We start from the raw sequence: 26,441 nt of genomic DNA, 5'->3' as shown, positions 1-26,441 counted from the left end.
TCTATCACAGGAGGGGGCACTCGCTGCCATATTAATTGTTAATACCTTCATCCCGCTGCCCTTTCCCTATGGGACTTTTCATGTAGCCCAGCCACAATGTCAGGAAGGAGACCACACGCTGAGCTGTCTCTTTAACTCCATGTCCCCATGGGAGACACCCGAGAGGGAGGGGCAGACCGGAGGTTAGAGATGCAATCTCATATAGTAGTTGGCTACAAATCAACCTTTGTAAAATCAGCAAACAATCCAACTGGCTCCACTACACAAACGCGGCCTACCAACTACAAAACGCTCCCAAGCTTCTGTTACGTGGAGACTATGGAACATTTTTATTTCAGTCTTGGCAGAGAACGGCTCAGATGGGTTTGATTCCTGGATTTTGCTTATCCGGTGATTATTCTACTAAGCCTATAGTGGTAGTAGTATTAGTAGATCACACTTTCACAGTCGTTTCCATTGTTGACTTATTATTCCAACATTTTCAATTTTTACACATTTCTATTAGGCTACTTTCACACTGGCGTTTTGGCTTTCCGTTTGTGAGATCCGTCATGGGCTCTCACAAGCGGTCCAAAACGGATCAGCCCTAATGCATTCTGAATAGAAAAGGATCTGCTCAGTTTGCCTCTGATTAGTCACCATTCTGCTCTGGAGGCGGACACCAAAACGCTGCCTGCAGGGTTTTGGTGTCCGCTTGACGAAACTGAGCCAAACTGATCCGTCCTGGCACACAATGTAAGTCCCTGAGGACGGATCCGTTTTCTCTGACACAATCCGGCAAAATAGAAATCCATCCTCCAGATCCATCTCCCACTGGCTTTTAGTGGAGTTCATCACGGATCCATCTTGACTATGTTACAGATAATACAACCAGATCCGTTCATGACTGATGCATGCGGTTGCATTATTGTAACGGATTCATTTTTGCAGATCCATGACGGATCCGCCCAAAACGCAAGTGTGAAAGTAGCCTTATACATACTTAAAGGGTTTGGCCACTTTCTAGTTGTTGTTGAGCAATGTGTTTGTGAGATAATTATATGACACTTAGCAATATAGCCTTTGTTGAAATTCTGCACCATTTCTATATTTTATAAGGCATGCCCCCTTATTTGCCAAGTCTTTTGTGCTGTCCACCAGATGGCTGCTGATGGAGGGTCATGTGACCAGGAAAATCACCTCCATGTGATATCGCCTCCATTCAAACCCACTGCACCTGCACTAAACTCCAGGTGTAGTGTATCTGAATGGAGAAGACATCACATGGAGGTGATTTGCCTGGTCACATGACCCTCCATCAGGAGCCATCTGGTGGACAGGACCTCTGTGTGGGCAGTACAAAAGACTTGGCAAACAAGGGGGCATACCTTATAAAATAGAGAGTGCCATGTAGTCATCTTAGTAGCCAGAATGTGGCCAACCTCTTTAATTATTATTGTTATAGATGTGTCTGTCCCATATTAGTGGGTTAAAGTGGTCTTGTCCAATTCAGACTAGGCAGCTTTCTGTCTGTGTGCTATCCGGACTGCACCCGCATAGCACACGGCCATCGCTCATGGATTCCAGGGTGGGCGTAACCATGGAAACAAGCAGTGTACAATTGGATGGAAAAATGAATCCATCCAGCAAAGAGGAAATATGAACAATCACAATACATTACTAAGTGGCTTCTACTAACTTTCTCTACATGAGAAATACTATTTGCCGAAGTGACACAAAGCCTGTCTAAAGCCAGTCATACACACTCAGTTGCTGTCGGCAGACGGCCATCTCTCCCAACTCCCCCATACACATATATGTTCTGAAGATCTGAACATATATATATGTATTTAATGAGGAGAGCTGAGAATACCGCTGCCAGACGCTTCTGATGGTCAACTTATCTCCCAGGAGAACAAAGTATCAGGTGAAAATAATCACTTTGTCCAATCCTTCGCTCCCTCAACGTCATCTGTTTGGGAGAGTCCGGAACTCCCATTTACATTAGACTGTCAGCCGAACCCATGGTTCTCGACAGTTTCGTCCAATAACACGCTAATGTGTATGGGAGCCTAAATTGTACACCGTCTTACTTTTAAACCGCATTAGCAAATGTGGGTCTGCTCTAAATTTCTAACTGTCATTATCCTGGCTTCAAGAAATAAGTCAGCTGAAATGTTAAATGCAAACAGAATAAAATGCAAGCAAGGCAAAGGCAGATGTAAATGTGGCTGCAATTACCGAAGCATTTGACTTGAACAAAAAAACACTGCAATTGACTGAATATGTGATGTGAATTTTAAAAGTCTAGTGTAACATGCTGAAATGAGACAGATGCCAAGAGCGATCAGCAAAATAAGCAAAAAAACATAAAAATAAAATCTAAAGTCTAGGTGGCATTGTCAAGAAGACAAAAATAATATACAGCAGTCACTGACCGCATATTTTATCAGATTAAAATTGTCTCAGCGTTTGACCCCTTTGATTAATATACACAAGGCTAACTAATGAAATGAGGACAAAATGGCATCGGGCACAGTCTGCCAACGAATGGCATGGTAAGAACATAGTCTGCTAACAGTTGGCACAAGAGAAAAGAGGAAGTGAAAGATCGAAAAATGAATCAAATTGAGGGCTAAATAAATTAAATAAAGCAAGTAGAAAAATAGAAAAAGTATAAGGAGGAGCTTAAAGTGAAAAAGAAAGAATAAGGTCCCTTTCACACGAGCGAGTTTTCCACGCGGGTGCAATGCGTGACATGAACGCATAGCACCCGCACTGAATCCTGACCCATTAATTTCAATGGGTCTGTGTACATGGGTGTTGGTTTTCACGCATCAGTTCTGCGTTGCGTGAAAATCGAAGCATGTTCTATATTCTGCGTTTTTTAATGCAGCCCTGGCCCCATAGAAGTGAATGGGGCTGCGTGAAAAAACGCATTGCATCCGCGAGCAAGTGCGATGCGTTTTTCACTGATGGTTGCTAAGAGACGTTGTTTGTAAACATTCAGTTTTTTATCACCCGCGTGAAAAACGCATCAAAACGCATTGCACTGCCACTAAAGGCCCATTTAGATGAGAAGACAATAGTTTAGGTGATTAATGACAATCACATTTAGCGATTTAAATCACTGTACTATTTGCAGGGTGGTTCCTACCTCCTCCAACTAGTGACTTCATCTTTGCAAAAATGAGAAGAGCTTAGAGGACAGATAATATATTAGAAAGTGAAATTTCCAACAGACCAATCAAATAAGAGTACTCGATGAATGAATCCTTAAAGAAGACCCGTCGCCCCTCCTGAAATGTCAGTTTTAGTAACTACTTACATTCCCCCTTTAAAAGCAATTCTGGAGCATCTATTCTTATGACTATGTTGTGCCATTCCTGTATTATTCCTGCTAGAAGTTTACAAATTGCCAGCAGTCTGCAGTAGCGAATGAGTCTTACTCTGCCCAGGTGTCAGACTGTGCAGGGACGCACCCCAACTGGAACACCCATCTGTACTTTTACTGCTAGTAATTCATTCATAACTTCTACTAGAAATAATAAAGGAAAGGTACATCACAGAGTCATAAGAATAGATGCTCCAGAATTGTTACATGGGGAATGCTGGTAGTTACTACAACAGCCATGTCTGGCGAGGTGACAGGTCCTACCTAAACCTTCAAAAATATCAGAATGAAAGGAATAGCAAGCAAGAGGCCCACACCTTCTTAAAGAGCCGTCCAGAGTCCTCGCTGACTTGACCAAATCGAGGGATGATGTTATTCAAGTAGATGTCACTTAATGTAGCATGATTGCGGCTCTCTCTTTTGACTTGTGTGAGGAGCAGGTTCCAACAGGTCACTGGAGAAAGAACATTTTGATCCTTCCTGCATAAAAAAAAACAAAAAACATACATATAATTAAAAGGATTAAAAACATTCTCACAGAAAACTGAAATAATGCACAAGCCTGACCATAATAAATTATTAAAATCTTCACAGCCTCAAATGAGCACTTGAGGTGACCTCCAGGAGACAATGTCAGCCCTTCCTGCGAACAGGCCTAGACAAGGGCTAGTTTAAGACCATGGTCATAACTTTACACCTGCATTATAGTTGCCAAGCCCAACCTTAAAAAGGCCTTATGGTCAAACAACATAGGGATTAGCGATGCCACTAGTTTCGGTTCCTCGTTCGTAGTTGGCCAAGAAATACATCTGCAACTAACAAAATACAACCATATCAAAAATAAATAGAAGTATAAACCCCCAGCCCCACCGCTGTGTCTCAGAGTCATCTTCCTCCGTGATCTTGTGTGCAACTGCAAATTAAAATGTCCTTGATATCTGTACTGTACAAGCTCATATCTGGAAAGGGTTAATCCCACCTCTGGCAACGATAGGCAAAGTTCACACTAAGCCCGTTGAAGGGGAGGAGGGATTAAAGGGATTTGTGTTACATTGGGCTGTGATGTTCTCCAACCCCCCACATGAAGTCTAGAGTGAATTAAACTGCTTGGGATTTATTCTGATTTTTGAGAATAGATTTAAGGTCATTTGTAGGATGCAGATTAGAAAGGTCTATGAAAGTGTACGGATAAACATACAGTACACAGAAAGTAGCCAAACACTAGCCAAATGCCGTGCAAATCAGAATATGAAGCAGCAAATATCTTGGCCATAAACTGGCTTCTTACAGAACATTACATGGGGAGGACATTTTCAGTTGTATCAGATTTGTTGTTTGCTGTTGGATTCATACATAGTTTTTATGCAGTTTAGGATTACTTTTGCCTTTTTTTGACACGTCTTGCTTGCAGCAGAAATTTGAACATGTTAGCTGAAAGTGTAAAGGAATTTTGACAAGCAATACACACTCCAAAACACATATGGGGTCATTTATCAAAGTGATGTAAAGTAGAACTGGCTTAGTTGCCCATAGCAACCAATCAGATTCCACCTTTCATTTTCCAAAGGAGCTGTCAAAAATGAAATGTAAAATCTGACTGGTTGCTAAGGGAAACTAGGCCAGTTCTACTTTTCACCAGTTTGATAAATGACCCCAATAGTTTTTATAAATTCATGTGTGAGGACACATTTTACATTAGTTAAAGCGCTTTAAAGGCCCCTCATATACACGTACAGTCATCTGTACCCACCATTTTTGGCTAAATCAGCAGTTTAACGCCTCATGAACACAACCGCTCCGTCTTTTGCAGTCCGCAATCCGCAAAAAACAGAAGCCGCCCGAGTTGCCTTCTGCAATTTGCGGAACGGAACGGGCGCTGGCAATATAAATGCCTACTTGTCTGCAAAGCACGGACAAGAATAGGCCATGTTATATTTTTTTTGCGGGGCCGCGGAACGGAGCGACGGATGCGGACAGCACACGGAGTGCTGTCCGCATCTTTTGCGGCCCCATTGAAGTGAATGGGTCCGCATCCGAGCCGCCAAAACGGCGGCTCCAATGCGGACCGAAAAAAATGGTCGTGTGCATGAGGCCCAAGGTGTATGAACAGATGATGATGTTGTGGAGAAAGATCAGGTGGCTTTGAAAACACGTACACACTCCTGTTTTGGGAGAAGTCAATTTATGTTGCAGATTTCTGCCAATGCTGAGGGTGAAATGTGCAGAAAACCCACAGTCTTTCCGCAACGCGCAGTGATCTAGTGTGGATTGTGCTGTTAAATTCCGTCAGATACACTGTGGATTTTTCACTATGGAAAATCCATATTGAACCTGCCATGTGTGGCGATACCCCAAGGGGGAGATTGATCAAAACGGGTGCAAAGGAAAACTGGCTTTTAGTTGGCCCTTGCGACCAATCAGATTAATCCTTTCATTTTCAAAAAGAGTTGTGAAAAATGAAAAGTGGAATCTGATTGGTTGCTAGGGGCAACTAAGCCAGTTTCCCTTGGCACCAGTTTTGATAAATCTCCCCTCAAGTCTTTTACAAATCTTGTAGAGAACATAGGTGTTAATTTCCTCCTGATGTTTCAGACAGATGAAGAGGCAGGACTTGGCTATGGGGTATGACACTGAGTCTCTTCGTGCAGCCAGCTGTCTTACTGCCAGAAACAGGATTGAGAGGGAGGGAAAATGACTAAACTCCTAGAACACAAAGAAGAATTCTGTCTATTTCTGAGTTTTGATACTAATATGGGACTGATTAGGACCAAAATAAGGAGTCTATTAAGGGTGGAACTGACACAGGGGCTTCATAAATTTGTTATTTGACCGAAATGCCCATATTTCTCTAAGTATTTATCATACAAAACATGTGTACATTGATAAATCTGCCCCATAGTGTCATGAAAAAGAGGACTCCTCATAGCACGTGGAGATACATTTACAGCAATTCAAGTTCCAACCAAATGCTATCAAAGCTCTAATACACTATGCTAATTCCTCACAGCGACATTGGTTTCTGTTATATACCACGTCAAGTAAAAGTCAGGAAATCTGTTACTTGTCGCAGCTTGCTCTGGTTTTTACAACTTACACATTCTTCCCCTTTTTTGGTTTCAAATACATCCAGGAAGTCCACAAAAATCCCTTTACATATTTTTTTAGGCTACTTTCACACTAGCGTTCGATCGGATCCGTTCTGAACGGATCCGATCAGATTAATGCAGACGGAGGCTCCGTTCAGCACGGATCCGTCTGCATTAATAAGTGTGAAAGTAGCCTGAGCGGATCCGTTCAGACTTTTAATGTAAAGTCAATAGGGGAAGGATCCGCTTGAAGATTGAGCCATATAGTGACATCTTCAAGCGGATCCGTTCCCATTGACTTACATTGTAAGTCTGAACGGATCCGCTCGCCTCCGCACGGACAGGCGGACAGCTGAACGCTTGCGGAGCGGAGGCTGAACGCCGCCAGACTGATGCAGTCTGAGCGGATCCGCATCCATTCAGACTGCATCAGGGCTGGACGGAGGCGTTCGGGTCCGCTCGTGAGCTCCTTCAAACGGAGCTCACGAGCGGACAGACGAACGCTAGTGTGAAACTAGCCTTAAGAAAGTTAAAGAGTAACAGCGCTAAAAAAATCCTTCTTGAAGGGGTTGTCTGGGATTGGCACTGTAGTCACCTTAGGCTACTTTCACACTTGCGTTCGCCGGTCCGCTCGTGAGCTCCATTTGAAGGAGCTCACGAGCGGACCCGAACGCCTCCGTCCAGCCCTGATGCAGTCTGAATGGAGCGGATGCGCTCAGACTGCATCAGTCTGGCGGCGTTCAGCCTCCGCTCAGCTGTCCGCCTGGCCGTGCGGAGGCGAGCGGATCCGTTCAGACTTACAATGTAATTGTTCATACATGCCTGCATTATCTTTATTTTCTGATGCCCCGTATTCTAATCTCCAAACTCTGAGCCGGAGGTGCGGTTTCTCTACAAGTTAGTAACGTACCGGCCCCTCTGTGGAGAGCGAAGCCTCTTCCGCTTCGCAAGGAGCCCGGTGACGTCACCGGCACCCACAAACATTATTCAGAGCACAGAGACGGCGGGTAGTAGGTGGCAACAGGCTGCGCTAAGTAACGGCCCTCTCGTCCGGTGACCTCACCAACACACAAGAATATTATACACAGCGCAGGGAGGGAGGTTTGTAGGCGGTAACATCAGGGATATGTAATGCCCCTCTGGTCCGGTGACATCACAGGGTATTGTGCAGCCTTATCTATGAAGATAGAGAGGAGGGATATGTGGGCAGGAGGCGGAATATAAATGAGGAGGATGCACGGAGGAGTGGAGACTGATCTGACTGACAAGCCCAGACAGGAAGTTACCACAGATATACACAAACATGTCAATATTCAGTGGGGGACCGTGGAAGCACTGGAGAAGTGCTAAAAATACAGGAACACAACAGGGGGACCTTACCAGCTAGACATGGTAAATTATCATGTTTTTAAAAATCTATTTGATCCCGGACAACCCCTTTAACCCTTTTAAATTGGGTCAACAACATTAATCAATTACTGTGTATAGATTATATATATATATATATATATATATATATATATATATATATATATATATATATAATTTTTTTATATTAAAAAGGAACTGGATAGGTTAACTGCACGTGAGCGAATCATGGAAGTTCTCATTCTTAAAGGGAGTCTTTCAATCTTACAAAACTGCTGATGCTAGGTAGAGATCACGGTTTGAAGGACAAACATGCCTTTTGTGGAAAGATTATCGAGAGTAGTGTGAATACGAATATTTATTTATTTCATGCTCCGCACCTTCAAGTGTCCTGGAGGCGGTTCTTCACTGTGAAGTGCTCTCTGCTTTAAGCAGCTTCACAGCCCCTCCCTCCTGCTCTGAGTGACACATGTATCATCCAACCAGGGGACCTCTACATCTGTCACTGAGAGCAGAGGGGCGGGGCTTTGATGCAGCTCAATGCAGAGAGCACTTCACAGTGAAGCTCCACCTCTTGGGCCCTTGCAGGAGCAGAATCTGGCAGAATAAAGGTTCATGTTCACACTAGTTCTGATGATAAAAGCTTCACAAAAAAGGTACGTTTGTACTTCTCTCCTCAGCTTCTACCTAGTGTTGTGAGCAGTTTTGCATAGTGAAAACTGCTGACAGACTCATATATATATATATATATATATATATATATATATATAAATACAGAGTACACAGATTTGAAGTCCATTTTCTGAAGGCGCATAGTCCTGAAATACGTTTTTGGACCATTTTGCTTTTATGCCTCCACCATTGTGGTTTTAATCTCTACTTTTGGAGGAAGCGCTGGATAAAGGTCTTCTTTCTTCTACTGGACTGTACAGTTTTTACTAAAACATCATAATGTAAAGTTCTCTTTCCTAGACAATTAAATTTTCTGACAGATTTTTATTCTATTTTCTATTATGGGGGCAGCCATCTTGTCTGAGTGGCTGGTAATTTAGAGATATGCTTTACAGCAGTCACATGGACCATAGGAACTGCTATTTTCAGAAGTCCCAAAGCAGTGAACGGAGAGGACACCGCGCATGCACAGCATGCTCTTAGTTCACGACTGGGCCCTGTTCTCTCAATAGGAGGACCAGCACCTCTCAGATGGTTATGGTATATCCATCCCATCAACATACCATAAATGTCCTAGATGGGAATACCCCTTTTGAGACATAAGAGCGCCTGCAACAAAATTGCTCAATGTATTGCAATCACTGAGGAAACCTTCCCTCCATTTATATAGACGTGGCACCGAATTACACAATAATGGAGATTTCAGAAGTGGTCTAAAAGAAAAATTGTCTTTGCTGTCTATAGCAACCAATTACAGTGCGGCTTTTATTTCTTCTAGTGCTCTTGAACAATGAGAGTTGTGCTGTGATTGGTTATTACAGACAAAGACAGTTTTTCTTTTTAGACCCTAAATCTGACCCCATCATCGCTACTTGGTGACCATTTATTAGCAAGCACTATTTGTACAGGGCACTTTACCACAGGCCTGTTATCAACACTGGAGTACAGGCTTAGTTGCCCATAGCAGCCAATCAGATCCCACTTTTCAATTTTCTGAGCTGAATGAAAGGAGGAATCTGATTGGTTGCTATGGGCAAGAAAGCCAGTTTTCCTTTACACCAGTGTTGCCAACTCTCCCCCTGTGACTCCAGTCTGTGATGGGGGCTTCACATTTTGTCACTTTGTGCATGTAGCACAAATGTTAGAAACCATAAACCTGTCCGGAAAAATGAGGCATGATCTCACATCCTTCCATTTTACAACGACTTTACCTCAGAGGACAAAGGACTACACATGCTCTTTCTCCTACCCTATTACTGCACATCTCCACCAGAGGAGACAACATCCTGTCCACCTGCATGGGTGGACACTTTCATCAAATCCGCATTGACCACAATTCACGCTCCAGGATATCATACACAAAGCTGGAGTCCTAGTTGCTTCACGATCTTAAAGGGGATGTCTCACTTCAACAAATGGCATTTATCATGTAGAGAAAGTTAATACAAGGCACTTATGTATTGGTATTATCCATATTGCTTCCTTTGGAGGCTTGATTGAGTTTTCCATCACATTATACCCTCGCGTACCTTGGAACCAAACCCGAGTTTGGGAAATGTTTTTTTTTTTTTTTACAGTAAAAAATTGATTTATGGAGTTAATACCGCTGTAGCGCAGATATGAAGTGGCTGGGACAGGAACTGCTGCACATGCGTGTCTATACGCGGTCCCAGCCTTCAGAGTACGGCACTTTTTCCTATAGTGTGCAAGCTGGATTGCAGGGCGGTTGTAACCATGGATACGAGCAGAGTATAATGTGAAGGAAAAATGAATCCAGCCAGCAAAGGAGGCAATATGGAGAATCACAGTACATCAGTAAGTGCCTTGTATTAACGGTACCTACATGATAAATGCCATTTACTGAAGTGAGACAACCCCTTTAAACCTTCTATACATTTAAAGAAACACCATGGGCAAAATGGATACCAATATATTATGCAGAGTACAATGGCAGGGGTGCGGGACGGGGTACACGATAGAGATTCACTCTTTGGTGACATTCCAACTTCCAGATCATAAACCACCCACTTGGGCACCGCATAAGGCATTATACAATACAAGCATTTTGCCTGTAGGGCTTCCTTGAGTGTTATTTAAAGGGTAGTAGGTAAACAAAGGCAACAATATGTGATACCCAGTTGATGAAAGCGCTTGCCACTGTGTGATGCAAGTACGGTATATGATGAAGAGGAGGTACAATGTTCTCTCACACAAGGGTATTCTCCATCGGCAGCAGGCCTCGGGCTACAGGAGGCTGCATAATCACTAGCTGTGAACAATTCCCAATCACTTTCTGTGGTCCGATTCTTTTTAGAGTAGGTTCACACCATCTTTTCCTGTACTGCAATTTTTATTTTTTATTTTTTAAACGTGAGAGCCTACGGTTTACGACCCTTAGCAGAAAAAAATGTTTACTACTTAACAGTATGGCTGAAATGAGCCTTAAATACATTGTATGACAAAAAATTATAATACACAAATTAATACAGAGTAATTTTTTGGAAATAAACCTAACCAAAATCAGGAATCAGTAGAAATTCTAGCCGTTTCGTGGCCCACTTGCTAGTACAAACCTACAAAAATGTAGACTGTTGGCACGCATGTATCTCAGGAGGTGTTCTAGAAACTCCGGCATTTCTGGTCCGGCAATATACGCATCAAAATAGTCTGTCTGAGCACGCCAACAGAAATGGGTAACAAAGAGTTCACCAAAAAGTTACCCAATAGTTTTTGAGTACTTATCTTGCTCATACAATTTGGACTGAAAAAGTGTTTTCAAGTGGAAAAAGGGATGTACCAAATTTTTGGTGAAAAAAATCCAACTACATGGAACATGATAAAATAACAGAATGTCCGGGAACTGGACTTTTTTCATTCTCAAAACCATCTGTCATTCTCCAAACAGTCTCCATTTGGTGGCAAGTTGAGCACTCTGCGAGCCTGCTGCAAGATCTGCTTTCCAAGTACTTCTGGCCGCACTTTCCTGTGCTCCATGACAAGACTGACCCACTTTTAAGCTGTTATGTAAAAAAACAGGCTGACCCTCTGATTCTCCGAGCTACTACTGGAATCTCAACAATTTCACCAGCCTCTGCACAAAACATCTGCTGTTTACTAGAATCGTCAGGAAGAGACATATGCCAGATCCCGGTACAGCAGAGTTAAGTTCTGGCCCCTCCTGAACTGCATGGCCTGTGTTCTGTTAAAAAAGACAAAAATGGCAGATTTGTCTTTTCTACGACATCTGTCCCTGGCTTATATAATAAAATAAATTTGCATTAGATGACACCAAGTGTGAACTGTCAGCGTACACATTCGAGATAAGTTACCAGCAAGGACAACTGGAGTCAAAAAAGTTCTGTTAAACAGGTTATTAGAAAAATGTTCTTATATCCTCCGTAGGGGACATAAAGCAGATTTATTAGACTTAAAGGGTTTCTACCACTTGCTTTGCACCCATTTCGTTTTCAGACACTAGCGATCCGCTAGTGTCTGATGTACAATACAAGCTAAGTATTATCTTATTCTGTCCGGCCGTTTTGTTTAAAAGAGCACTTTTATATTTATGCAAATGAGCGTCTAGGTGCTATGTGGGCGTCTTTCCAGCACCTAGAGGCTCCGTCTACCTTCCTAAACTGCCGCCCAGCTCGTCGCTCCAGACCGCCCTTCTCCTAGCGAATTCGATCTTCCCCCGGCTTCTGGCGTCTGAAATCTCGCGCCTGCGCCGTCCGTCTCTGCATTCGGCGCAGGCGCAGTGTAAATGTCTGAGCGCTCCCTGCACCGTAAGAAAAAGGGCTGATTCTGGCCATATCCTTGAGGTGCAGACGACAAGATCGTGTAAGTGATTGAATATGGGGAACAAAGGAAAGATGAGAGTCAAATGTGGCCCCAAGACAGCGGGCATGTTGCACAGGAGTTATGATAGTGCTGCAGACCGAAATTTAAAATATACAGTTTAGGCGAGTTAGTAGATGGGGGAAAGACAATAAGTTCAGTTTTTAAGAGGTTCAGTTTTAGATACAGAGAGGACATGTTAGAAACAGCTGCCAGACAATTACTGGCGTTTTGGAGTAAAGCAGGAGTGATGTCAGGGGATGAAGTATATAGTTGGGTGTCGTCAGCATAGAGATGGTATTGAAAGCCAAATCTACTGATAGTCTGTCCGATGGGAGCTGTATAGAGGGAGAAGAGTAGAGGACCTAGTACTGAGCCCTGAGGAACGCCGACATCAAGAGGAAGAGGAGAAGAGGAAGAGTCAGGAAATGATACACTAAAAGGAGCGACCAGAGAGATAGGAAGAGAACCAAGAGAGAGCAGTTTCCTTAAGGCCAATTGAGTGGAGCATGGTGAGGAGGAGTTTATGGTCTACGGTATCAAACGCTGCAGAGAGATCCAGCAGAATCAATAGCGAATAGTCACCATTTATTTTTGCTGTTAGGAGATCGTTAGACACTTTAGTAAGGGCAGTTTCTGTAGAGTGAAGAGGGCGAAAGGCAGATTGTAAGGGGTCAAGAAGAGAGTTTGCAGAGAGATAGCCTATTAGGCAAGAGTAGACAAGACGTTCAAGGAGTTTAGATATGAAGGGAAGGTTAGAAACAGGACTGTAGTTAGCAGCACAGGTTGGGTCAAGAGATAGTTTCTTTAGTAGTGGGGTGATAATAGAGTATTTGAAAGTAGAGGGAAAGATACCAGAAGAGAGAGGTTAAAAATTGTAGTTAGGCAAGAGGTCTTTATGGTAAATGAAAGAAGATTGTGGTCAGAAAGTGGGAAGGATAAGTTACTAAAGTTTGAGACTGAGCAATGACGGAAGAAGACTAGATCAAGTATATTGCCCTGTTCATGCGTGGCAGAGGAAGTAAGTTGTGATAGGCCAAGAGAGGAGGTTAAAGAAAGAAAGTGAGCGGCTGATGGGGAGATAGGATCATCAATGGGATATTAAAATCATCCATAATCAGAGTTGGTGATTCAGAAGATAGGAAGTGAGGAAGCCAAGCTGCAAAGTGATCCAGAAATTGGTGGGGGGGGGCTGGGGGCTGGGGGACGATAGAAAACTGCAACTCTCAGGGGGAATGGATGGAAGAGTCTAATGGTGTGAACCTCAAAAGAGGTGAATGTGAGAGAAGGTACAGGGGGAATGACCTGAAATGTGCACTGTGCCTACTCCTCCACCGTGCCTGTCATCAGGTCTGGGAGTATGGGAGAAGTGAAGTCCACCATAGGATAGGGCAGCAAGGGAAAAATTGTCAGAGGTTGAAGCCAGGTTTCTGTAAGGGCTAGCAAGTTCAAAAAGCGTGAGAGGAAGAGATTGTGGATTGTGGGTAGTTTGTTACAGACCGACCGTGCGTTCCAGAGTGCGCAGTTAAAAGAGACTGGAGAGGATGTGCAGTTAACAATAATCAGATTTTTGGAGTTTCTGTGTGTGGCAGAGGAGAAGTTAGCAACAGAGTGACGGCCAGGATTTGGTGAAATATCCCCTGCAGCTAGTAGCAGGAGAACTGAAAGACGGCAAGTGGTTTAAAGATTTATATTGGTGTTTTTTATGCAGCACTGTAGAGGAAGATGGGTCAGTGTAATGTATGAGGGTATAAAGTGTATGGGAACTGAACAAGGGGGAGGGAAGGAGGGAGGGACTGATGTGGAGAAAAAGGACAGAGGGTGGAAGGTGTGGGTGAATTTGAAAGTAGACATCCATAGTGATGAGAAGAGCAGTCAGAGCCTGAGTGAGACAATATCGTAGCATACCTGTGCTATGTGTAACTTTGAGTAGCACACATAGCATCTCCGTCTCCTGCCCTGATTAACTGCCAAGTGCTTAGGCAAAATTGCGCTTTGGCAGAGATGGTGCTTTTGGCTAGTGCTGACCCCTGCGAGTGCTTCCCCTTAGACTGGGTCTATATTTATAGGAAGTGTGATCAGAGAACTAGGGGTAATTTAGCTCATTAAATCAATTAATCACAACATTTAGATGAAAATATACTAGTCTTACCCCCACATGTCTTTTCATTTTGGCTAAAAATCACTTTTATTTGTATGCTAATTACTTTCATAAGGAGCCCAAGGGGCTGTCCCTCCGGCCGTTGGAGCCCAGTGCCTCTCCGCTGTTAATTATTCATTCCTCTTCTCGACTTTTATTCCCCCCCCAGTGACCAGTAATCTCGCGCAGGTGACCTTGATCCACATGTCCAGCCATGTATGCGCACTCCGCTCTTCCTTTTCAGGTCGAGCGAAGCGCGCATTACAGTAAGGGGATGTTCACACAATGGATTTTGAAAACACGCCGATAAAATCAGTGCGAAATCCACAAGTTTTTTCATTTTTCAGTGTGTTTCTTCATACAGTTTTTGAAACGTTGTTTTTTTTTCTTTTTTAAACAATGAGTGTTCACTTCAGTACAAAGCTGCATTTTCAGCTCAAGGTTTTTGGCGCAGCCCTGCAGCAAAATACGCGCAGAAAATAAATAAATAAATAAATAAATAAAACGTATGGACTTACATGGAGCTGTTTTTTTTTACTCTTCCCATTCATTTCAATGGGAGATTCAGCCCCAAGATAGGGCATGCTGCTGCTCCCCCCCCCCCCCCACACTTCTTTCTTACACATAGGGGAAAAAACAAAAACACAAGTGCTGCTTCCCATTGAAATGAATGGGAAGCTGTTTTGAGTCTTTTTGGAGCAGATTAATTATGGAGCGTTTCTGCCTCAATGTCAAAAAAACTGTGTGAAGTGGCCCTAATATGTCCTGGAAAAAAAGAAAAAATGTGATCTTTTGTTCTATTAAAGGAGTTATCCAACCCCTATAAAGACCCCCCTCATGCCCTCGCCCCTCAGACAGATTATACTGATCCCACTTCCCGGCACCCGCGTCGCTCCTGCTCCCCGCACGGCCGCCACTGCACCTTCCTGTCGCATAGATCAAAACATCCAGCGATAGGGGGGGGGGGGGCAGCCAATAGCAGGCCACAACAGAGAGGGGCCTCCGTAGCATCACCCGCAATGCTAGGGAGGCTCGTCCTTGTCACAGTCTGCTATTGGCTGTCCCCTTCCCTGTATGTTTTGATCGATCTGACGGTGGAAGTTTCAGCGGCGGCCTTGCAGGGAGCAGGAGCGACAGGGGTGTCGGGAAGTGGGGTAAGTATAACCTATCTGAGTATACCGGGCATTAGGGAAGTTATTATAGGGGTTGAATAACCCCTTTAATAAAATCAAACGAGGAGCGAGATGGCCCTGGTCTACCAGGATAGGGTACGTGCCATCACTAAACACTTGAAGTGACATCACTAGTTTATCAACCAGCCTGAGGGTTTCAGCTGTTCACATGGGTAAAAGTGTTGATCCTCTCATTTTTTAGATTCTTTAGCATTTCTAAATTGTGCACTCTGAACTATGGCACTCTACGGAGCCAGATTTCAATGGATTAGAATATTCTTCAAGGTTACTAACTGATCCCCAGTCCAAATGATGACACATGCATCAAAATATATGGTATGTGGTCCAATTCAGCAAAATTCACCTCTAATTTTTTTTTTTATTCACGTGTTATGTTGAGCTCATATACAACATGCAGGGAAACCTCTAAAATATGCTTGTACATTCTGTCCTGGAATTCTATTTATTATTTCTGTACCTGAAAATCGCTAGCACATAGTCGCTATTTTATACTCTATGGCACAGCTGCAATTGTGTGCTCTTGATCACGGAAATTAGCATTCTGTTCCAAATACGCGATTATGGGTTAGCGATAGAGTATAATTAAATTCCTAGACAGTGTCACTGATCACTAGCTTTTACAGTGGGGTGACTGTGCTAACAGGAGCCAACCAAGCAGCTTAGCTCGCTCCAATATGGTAGAGATCCAGCACGAAGCGGCTTCTAGTAAAGCAGATGACATGCTTTTAATGAGAGCTGATCATCAATATAGGAAGTCAATCGGCGCTCGCTTACTTCACTATCACTAGGCGATTATTGGGGTGTTCACCAAACGATTTTTTTTTTTTTTTTTTTTAGAAACAAAGCTCCTCTCATAGATGACATATTCTCTGTTAGCGGCACTACCCCCAGTCTACACAAGGGGATGAGCTGGTGCAAAAACCTCATCCATTTGCTCCTTTCCCAGTCATTGTGCTCTCTACATACAATGGAATGCGAATTGTGACAAAGTAATCCACAACACATCAAATTTCTTTGTGAAGTTTGGCAAAGCAGTGAATTCAAATTTTTGATAATAACTTCACTCATCTCTACTGGGCGTGTTTACACGGGGCAATAATCGATCAGAAGTACAGTAATTAGAGTAAGTAATCTAGCTCCATTGCTTTAATTTCTCTCTCACTTGAACTGTTGATCTTTGGCTCCACGCGTTTTGGAAAGGAACCGCTCGCTGAGTTTCTCCAGGTTACGGGAATAATCCATCTCAATCTCAGCTTTCTTACGGAAGAAGTCCTGCAGATCCTGGAGGAGTTGGGTGCGCAGATCACACTGCTGATCCAGACATTTCAGCTGCTCCAACAACTGGGCTCGGATCTCTATGGGGGAGAAAAACAACAAGTTGTTACACTTCTGCACAATTTCTCAAGTCTACTTGAATGATGCACATACAAATCTGCCTTCAGCACCTAACTTATTGGGATGTTTTCTGTTGAGTTTCTATGCAAGACTGTTTGGTGACCCAAGGAGTGGCTAGACTCAAGCTCTCAAGCCTATTATTCTGCAGGGTAGATCCAGAAGAGCAAAATTTCATCTCAGCTACTTCTTATGTGGCAGGCGATTGTTGGTAGGGAAGCGTTCCCTCCCGGCAATAGTCTGCTTGCTAGTGGAGGAGACCATTGCTAATACATGGAGAAATCTCCTCTGCAGCATGGGGAGGAGCAGTCGCTATGCCACTGTTCGTCTCCATGCTGTATAGTGGTTTGCAGGCGGCAGATCGTTATTAGACACCATGATCTGCCGCTTGCAAACGTTAATCTTTTAACCTGTCAAAAGATTTGGATTGCCCGATGAACAAGCATTTGCTTGGGCAATAGGCGGCAGAATTACACTGCCAGTTGATACGAGCATTTATGCGAAAAATCGGAAGGTGTAATACAGGCTTTATAGTTCACTGTAATTCTTCCTGCCAGGTTTTTCCCACAGATTACAGCTGATCACTAGGAAACCCAAAAGGGAGACACTTTGAGATCAGCTTATTGTCAAGGGACCCTTCTATCAAAAAATGATTATCCAAAGTGAACAACCCCATTTTGCAATAGGTAATTTTCGGAAATATACTCCTTTAATGGGGTTGTCTTATCTCGCTGTCACTAACTACAGTCCTGACCACCAGTTGGCCGGAAAACAGTGAAGCGTGCCAGAACTTGCTCCATTGCAGTGCATGGGGGCTACTGACACAGCGGCGCTCTCAGCTGTTTCTGGGTCAGCTGGTGGTAGAGATTGTGCATCATCTCGCCTTAGTAATGGTAAGAGGAGATGTCCCCTTTAAGTGAAGGATACACAACCATCTGGCTTGTCTGTTTCTGATGACTGTTCACATGTATTTCCCATGTCAGAGAGAAGAAGAGCCCTGTATGATACTCCAGAAAGAAGTAGACGAGGTGGAGATACACAAGTCATTTCTTCCATTCTATAGTGGCGCTGGTGGTAGAATTGGTACAGTCTGACAATGTGGCCCTTGGGCCAGAAAAGGTTGTGCTTGAGTTAAATCATCGCTGTTAATGACATTATCTCTTAAGATAATTAAGTAGCCCTTTTCTATTAAAGAAAAGCCAGTTTCTCAAACCACCTGGCTATTGGTGGTTATTGTCAAAAAAGCCAAGCATATGGACAGAGACCATCATGGTAAGATAACCCTAGGTTTAAGCGGTTATTTTCCAGCCATTACTGGAAAATTCGGGAGACAACCAGTATGGAAACCAATATCATCCTCAGCTTCTCTAGGCTCCTTAACTACAAATGTACCAAGCAAAGCAATGTTTTATATTTTTTTTTATTTAGCAGGAAATGCTCTTTAATGAATCCTGTTTATTTCAGCCTATGTATTAAGTAGCAATATTCGTATGTAGATAAGTGAAGATCAACTACTTTAGACAAAAACAGATAAAGAGTGGATAGATACAGTGGTGGGGCAAGCAATCATGCAGACAAGTCAACATTTCCAAATTCCTTTTCCCTAAGGGCTTCCAGGTATTGTCCAAATATATTAACAAGTGCTATTTGATGGCCCAGAAGGAGTCTAATCATTCTTGATATGGTTTTGCTGTTGGTGTTAATCTGCATAATCCTCTTGCCAATAGCCCAAAGCAAGTGACTATTGTATTCATTGGTGTACCTGAGATTCTGAGCCTCAAGGCTACTGTCATCTTTAATACAGAGAACGGAAGTAATGTGTGGAGCAGGTATGGAACATAACAGAAATTCTAGGCAGAAAGATGACACTGAAAAAATGTTGACAAATTTGAGGTAAAGAAAAATGAAAGATATAAAACGGTTGCAAACAAAAAAGAAGAAAACAATAAAATAAATAGCATAAAAAAAAAAAAAAAAAGGAGGAGGAGGATAAATCAGGTCAAATACCTGTGTATTCCTCAAAGCAAGAAGGTTATAATTCTCTTCAAAAGCAAGAAACATCTTTAAGTGATCTCCATCTGTGTACTCTTTAGAAAACAAATCTTTAGGTCAAGATGGAATTGTACTGCTGTTGTCATGAGACATAATACGTAGGATAGAGAGAACCTTGTTCCTAACCCATTTGGTTTTGTGAAGCTGAAAAACATTCTTTGTTCTATCACGAGGGATGGACAGAACATGGTAGCCTTGAACAGTATGTAGACAACTCCAGAACATTCTTAGTAACACTCTTAGCACCATCTAACAAATAATTTTTCCTGGAAGGTCACCTTTTGGTACCATATTTAAAGCAGTACAAATGGATCACAGGTTCAACGCTATATTGTAATACTGCTTTCTGTCAGTCTAAAATCACATAATTTTTCTGGTCAGACATCGCCTCCGATGGAAACCTTTAGTGTGAAACCAATCTTTTCATATCTCTAGGTGGGATGGCTGTACATTGTCTCCGGTACACTCACTGTAGCAGTAGGTCTCCGAGTGTTCCCACAGCAATGTCAGGAATTTCCTGACCCACTCAGATTTCAATGTAGCAGAGCATAGTGGGGCTCAATACTGCTTTGTTCAGCTGTGCCGAGCCCACAATGCCTGGATTCCTGACAGCCCACAATAACCCGGGCAACAGACAGTCATCACATGTGCCCTCAAAAGTCAGGGCACAGACGTTAACTCCTAATGTGCTGAGGGCTATACTGACAAGAACCTGATATTTTTTGGTTTAATGATATAGTGACTACTGCACTCTGCTCACACATTGCCATCTTAAGGAGACCAAAAACACATGTTCAGAACAATATAGGTTGTAAACATCCCATTAGGCTACTTTAGGTTTCTTAGAAATAAACAATGTGTACGGCTCATACACAATGAAAGGAATTTCTGTGACCAGAGGCCTAACATAATGAGTCCGACACGGCATCATTTATTTAACTGGCTGCTACTGTGACCAGCCACATCAAACAATCTAGTTGTAGAAGTATGCAAACCAAGCCTGCAGAACAGAAACACTCCACGAAACGCAAGAATACGCCGCAATCTGAAACACGGCTACTGACAACTTCTCAAATCAAAAACAATTTTGGTTTGCTCTATAACTCATATGATGTCTCTTAATTGAAAATAAAAAATGGCCTTAAAAAAAAAAAAAAAAAAAAAATCTTAAAACCAGAGCAGTAAAATGATGGGGACCTACCACAAGGACCTCTGTCAGGGGAAAATGGAGTCATGATGAAGCGATGGCAGAGTAGAAGTCTCCAGGACAATATCGATTTCACTTGGATGCCCATTATTTCACGTAGCTGATACAGCACATATTCTGCAACGCTGTACAGATATTGCCACAGTTCCACAGTACCACACAATCTCTCTCATTGGCTGAGGAAAGTCACTGCTGTGGCCAGTGACAGGCTTAGTGGGCACCTCCTGCCATTCCCACGTGTGGTGGATCAGTGTGGCAAGTATGTTTTTATATTTTATTTTCTCCACCATCTTCAGGCCTATTGCAAATACTTTCTGTTGTCTGGACAACCCCTTTAACTTATTCATTTTAAGTGTCAGAGGAACTTCACGCAAGTTTGGGGAGGCATACAAGTACAGTAGATGTTCCAACTGGTTGAAGTAAAACCCAGGACCCTAGTGCTACCCACTAAGCAGCCCATAAAAAAAGATTGTCCATACAGTTTTATACGATCCCGTCAACCACACAAAAGAAAAAAGAAAAATCTATAAAAAAAATAATAATGTTCTGATACTAAAACTTTTATTTTGTTTGCCAAACTAAGTCATTTGAGATTTGTGGAGAGCTTTCATTCACCTAAGCCTCTATTGGAATGTTCCTTGGTAAATTTTCAGGAAGGATTTAGATCTAATACGGAGATAGTTGCACGTAGAGAGAACTCAGACTGCCTTGCACAAACATAAAACAGCGACACTACATTTGCTTGCAAACTTGGGATTAACACTATATGTAAGCATTGAAGAAATAGCCATCCAACCAGCAAAAGCTAGAACTATAAGCAAAACATACAGTCCTACAGGAAACTCCATGATGTGGGATTTTTGTGGGCAGAGGTGATGGCTGAGAGAATACAGAGAAGGCGTTGTTCCTGTGCGGAGTTCTCGCTAAGGTCATAGAAAACTAACAACAACAGAAACATGCGGAGATGCTAAAACTTGTTGTGTATTTATGTAGACGCACTTGTCAAGCCAAAATTTATGATATCCAACTATTAATGCTGGACAGAAAGGAAGAAAAAAACGGGCCCTAAAAAGGCAACATTCGCCTGTTGTGATTCTACTCCATTTCATCGAGGAAGGGCTCGCATGTTGTTATCTGTACTGGCTCACTGTCAAGGGGCGTCTCGGATAAGAGACTTTAACACAATGATAGCACTTCCTGTATGAGAGGCCCAGCAGACAAACCCTTCTATTCACCACAACAATAATACATGTCCCAAATATGAATAAATAATATGGAGACTATTTTAAAGGGGTATTCCCATCACATACAATGGGGCCAAATTGCTAGGATTTTCCCCCATTGTTTGATAGGTGTGGGTCCCACCTCTGGGACCCGCACCTACAAGGAGAACCGAGCAGCTCCCCATTGCTCCCATGCAAGTGAGTGGGAGCGCACCGCGCGGCCCCTGCATTAATTTCTATGGGGCAAAGAAGAAATAGGCGGCCTTATTGAAATGAATGGAGGGCGGCTGCGCGTGCGCGGTGCGCCCTTCATTAGTTTTCCCGCTCCGTTCTCGTTATCAGACAATGGGGGCATGTCCTAGAGATATGCCCCCATTGTATATGATGGGAAAACCCCTTTAATGCATGTTTTTAGCCATTAGTATATTGATAAGGGTACATTCAGACGACCATATGTGTTTTGCGATCCGAAAATTGCGGATCTACAAAACATGGATACAAGCAGAACACACACACAGCCAGCCCTATGATAGAAATGCCTATTCTTGTCTGCAGTTGCAGACAAGAATAGGACATGCTCTATATTTTTTTTTTTGCTGTGCCACGCAAAATTGCCTAACGAATGCAGATCCATAAATACGGTCATGTGAATGCACCCTAAATGAATATGCATGATCTTATGACATTCAGGCGGTGTGCAGGTACTGCCATTCAGGTATACGTGCTTGAATGGGACTGAGATACAGCTGAGAGGGGCACTGTGCAGAGACAAAGCCTTGGTTCCTTTGCTCCAGATTTCAGTGCGGCTCCTGTATTCAGACCCTTCTGAGCAAGTGACCACATAAACTAAGGTTAAACCATCACTTGACCTAGATGAAAACTCCAAAATCAGTGGACATACAGTTGGCCCTCAAAGAAGGGCCATACGCATGAAGCCTAATTTACAAATAACAATATGACATTATCAGCTGACGGTCTAATGTCTACCCTGACAGATGAGATCGGGGGAGAAAAGGTAAATAGATTTTGCTCTATCATTTTGTTCTCCCGAAAAATAAACTGCCTAAAAGGGTGTCTGGCAGCGCCTTTTTCCTTCATCAGCTGAATTGAGTGTATATGTGTATGGGGGAGCCAGGACAGATGGCTGTCGGCCAATAGCTATTGAAGATTTGTGGGCATCTTAGGGTCACCCGCTATGCCAGGGAGGCTCGTCCCCGTCCCCCCACCCCTGACACTGGATGTTTTCATCCGTGTACAGGGAGAAGCAGCAGCGGCGGTGTGGGGACCGGGAGCAGGGTAAGTATATTCCCAGTGAGGGGCCCGGCACATGGGGGGGGGGGGGGCTGTTGGAGAACTTTGATAACCCATTTAAGGCTGGAGTTCACACTGTGTTCAAGCCTCCCCTAGACTTTCCATTGGGGTTATAGGCTTGAACACCCAAAAACACCATTCAAACATGCACCAGGTACATTCACTTCAATGAGCAAAAAGAGTTTATCTACAGATCCTATTTGCAACTTTTTTGCCAGAAAGAATAATCCCACCTGGCCTTAGGTGGCTGACAGCTGTTGCCCGACCACCCCATCCCAAATACACTTGCATACTCAGTTAGGGCTCATTCAGACGGCCGTATGCTGTCCGCAAAAACGTGGATCCCTTTTGTTTGCGGATTAGATGCTGACCTGTTCACTTCTATGGGGCCCTTTTCTTCCATCCCACAGCTCTGCAAAACAAATAAAACATGTCCTATACTTGTCATTGAAAATCAGGACATGGCCCCCATTGAAGTCGATGGGTCCGCAAAAATACCGAATGCAATCTGTTTTTTTTTTTGCTGAACTGTCTGCAAAAAAAGGGATCCATATTTTGGCAGACAGTATACGGCCATCTGAATGGGCCCCTAAGCAGCATGTTTTTTGAATGGGGACGGCCACTTCTGGAAGAGTCTTACCTTCCCTGAGAATAAAAGGATTGGGCATGTTGAAATCCATCAGCCCAATATTTCTCTCAACATTTCACATCAAGAGACAGTCAGAACGTCCCCAAACACATTTGATGGTTGACGTGTTCATCTGACATTAATGTACAGTCGTGGCCAAAAGTTTTGAGAATGACATAAATATTGGAAAAGTTGCTGCTTAAGTTTTTATAATAGCAATTTGCATATACTCCAGAATGTTATGAAGAGTGATCAGATGAATTGCATAGTCCTTCTTAGCCATGAAAATTTACTTAATCCCCCAAAAAACTTTCCACTGCATTTCATTGCTGTCATTAACCCCTTAAGGACCAGGCTCATTTTCACCTTAAGGACCAGGCCATTTTTTGCAAATCTGACCAGTGTCACTTTAAGTGCTGATAACTTTAAAACGCTTTTACTTATACAGGCCATTCTGAGATTGTTTTTTCGTCACATATTGTACTTCATGACACTGGTAAAATAAAGTCAAAAAAATTAGGTATTTTATTATGCAAAAAAATTAATTTACCAAAAATTTGGAAAAATTAGCAAATTTCAAAGTTTCAGTTTCTCTACTTCTGTAATACATAGTAATACCCCCAAAAATTGTGATGACTTAACATTCCCCATATGTCTACTTCATGATTGAATTATTTTGGGAATGATATTTTATTTTTTGGGGATGTTACAAGGCTTAGAAGTTTAGAAGCAAATCTTGAAATTTTTCAGAAATTTACAAAAACCCAATTTTTAGGGACCACTACAGCTCTGAAGTCACTTTGCAAGGCTTACATAATAGAAACCGCCCAAAAATGACCCCATTCTATAAACTACACCCCTCAAGGTATTCAAAACTGATTTTACAAACTCTGTTAACCCTTTAGGTGTTGCACAAGAGTTATTGGCAAATGGGGATGAAATTTGAGAATTTCATTTTTTTGCCTAATTTTCAATTTTAACCCATTTTTTCCACTAACAAAGCAAGGGTTAACAGCCAAACAAGACTGTATCTTTATTGCCCTGACTCTGCCGTTTACAGAAACACCCCATATGTGGCCGTAAACTACTGTACGGCCACACAGCGGGGCGTAGAGTGAAAGGTGCGCCGGATGGTTTTTGGAAGCCAGATTTTGCTGGACAGTTTTTTTGACACCATGTCCCATTTGAAGCCCCCTGATGCACCCCTAGAGTAGAAACTCCATAAAAGTGACCCCATCTAAGAAACTACACCCCTCAAGGTATTCAAAACTGATTTTACAAACTTCGTTAACCCTTTAGGTGTTGCACAAGAGTTATTGGCAAATGGGGATGAAATTTGAGAATTTCATTTTTTTGCCTAATTTTCAATTTTAACCCATTTTTTCCACTAACAAAGCAAGGGTTAACAGCCAAACAAGACTGTATCTTTATTGCCCTGACTCTGCCATTTACAGAAACACCCCATATGTGGCCGTAAACTACTGTACGGCCACACAGCGGGGCGTAGAGTGAAAGGTACGCTGTATGGTTTTTGGAAGCCAGATTTTGCTGGACAGTTTTTTTGACACCATGTCCCATTTGAAGCCCCCTGATGCACCCCTAGAGTAGAAACTCCATAAAAGTTACCCCATCTAAGAAACTACACCCCTCAAGGTATTCAAAACTGATTTTACAAACTTTGTTAACCCTTTAGGTGTTGCACAAGATTTAATGGAAAATAGAGATACAATTTCAAAATTTCACTTTTTTGGCAGATTTTCCATTTTAATATTTTTTTTCCAGTTACAAAGCAAGGGTTAACAGCCAAACAAAACTCATTATTTATGGCCCTGATTCTGTAGTTTACAGAAACACCTCATATGTGGTTGTAGACCGCTGTACGGGCACACGGCAGGGAGCAGAAGGAAAGGAATGCCATACGGTTTTTGGAAGGCAGATTTTGCTGGACTGGTTTTTTTGACACCATGTCCTATTTGAAGCCCCCCTGATGCACCCCTAGAGTAGAAACTCCAAAAAAGTGACCCCATTTTAGAAAGTACGGAATAGGGTGGCAGTATTGTTGGTACTAGTTCAGGGTAGATATGATTTTTGGTTGCTCTATATTACACTTTTTGTGCAGCAAGGTAACAAGAAATAGCTTTTTTGGCACGTTTTTTTTTTTGTTATTTACAACATTCATCTGACAGGTTAGATCACGTGGTAATTTTATAGAGCAGGTTGTCACGGACGCAGCGATACCTAATATGTATACAATTTTTTTTATTTATGTAAGTTTTATACAATAACTTCATTTTTAAAACCAAAAAATTGTTTAGTGTCTCCATAGTCTGAGAGCCATAGTTTTTTCAGTTTTTGGGCGATTATCTTGATTAGGGTCTAATTTTTTGCGGGATGAGATGACAGTTTGATTGGCACTATTTTGGGGTGCATATGACTTTTTGATCGCTTGCTATTACACTTTTTGTGACGTAAGATGGCAAAAAATTGCTTTTTTTGCACAATTTATTATTTTTATTTTTTATGGTGGTCACCTGAGGGGTTAGGTCATGTGATATTTATATAGAGCCGGTCGATACGGACGCGGCAATACCTAATATGTATACTTTATTTTTATTTATGTAGGTTTTACACAATGATTTTTTTTTTGAAACAAAAAAAATGATGTTTTAGTGTTTCCATAGTCTAAGAGCCATAGTTTTTTCAGTTTTTGGGCAATTATCTTGAGTAGGGTCTAATTTTTTGCGGGATGAGATGACGGTTTGATTGGTACTATTTTGGCGTACATGCGACTTTTTTGATCACTTTTATTACCTTTTTTGGGAAGTAAGGTGGGCAAAATTTCAATTTTCTCATAGTTTTTATTTTTTTATTTTTATGGCGTTCACTGTGCGGGGAAAGTAACATGACCGTTTTATAGATCAGGTCGTTACGGACGCGGCGATACCTAATATGTGTAGTTTAT

At 42.4% G+C, this 26,441-nt stretch overlaps 1 protein-coding gene across 2 annotated transcripts in view; it reads right to left on the bottom strand.

The window, feature by feature from the left end:
- Positions 1-26,441, bottom strand: part of SRGAP2 (SLIT-ROBO Rho GTPase activating protein 2) — a 125,085-nt gene that overhangs the window by 44,920 nt on the left and 53,724 nt on the right. For both annotated transcript variants that reach the window (XM_044288450.1, XM_044288451.1), the window contains 2 exons: positions 16,829-17,021; positions 3,691-3,853 (listed from right to left, as the gene is read on the bottom strand). In XM_044288450.1, coding sequence (XP_044144385.1) covers positions 3,691-3,853; positions 16,829-17,021 — 356 coding nt within the window. The remainder of the gene's footprint in view (positions 1-3,690; positions 3,854-16,828; positions 17,022-26,441) is intronic.

This window comes from Bufo gargarizans, chromosome 3, assembly GCF_014858855.1.
Source record: "Bufo gargarizans isolate SCDJY-AF-19 chromosome 3, ASM1485885v1, whole genome shotgun sequence".
NCBI lineage: Eukaryota > Metazoa > Chordata > Amphibia > Anura > Bufonidae > Bufo > Bufo gargarizans.
The sequence above is the reverse complement of the archived record's forward strand: the minus strand, read 5'-3'. Positions and strand labels throughout refer to the sequence as shown.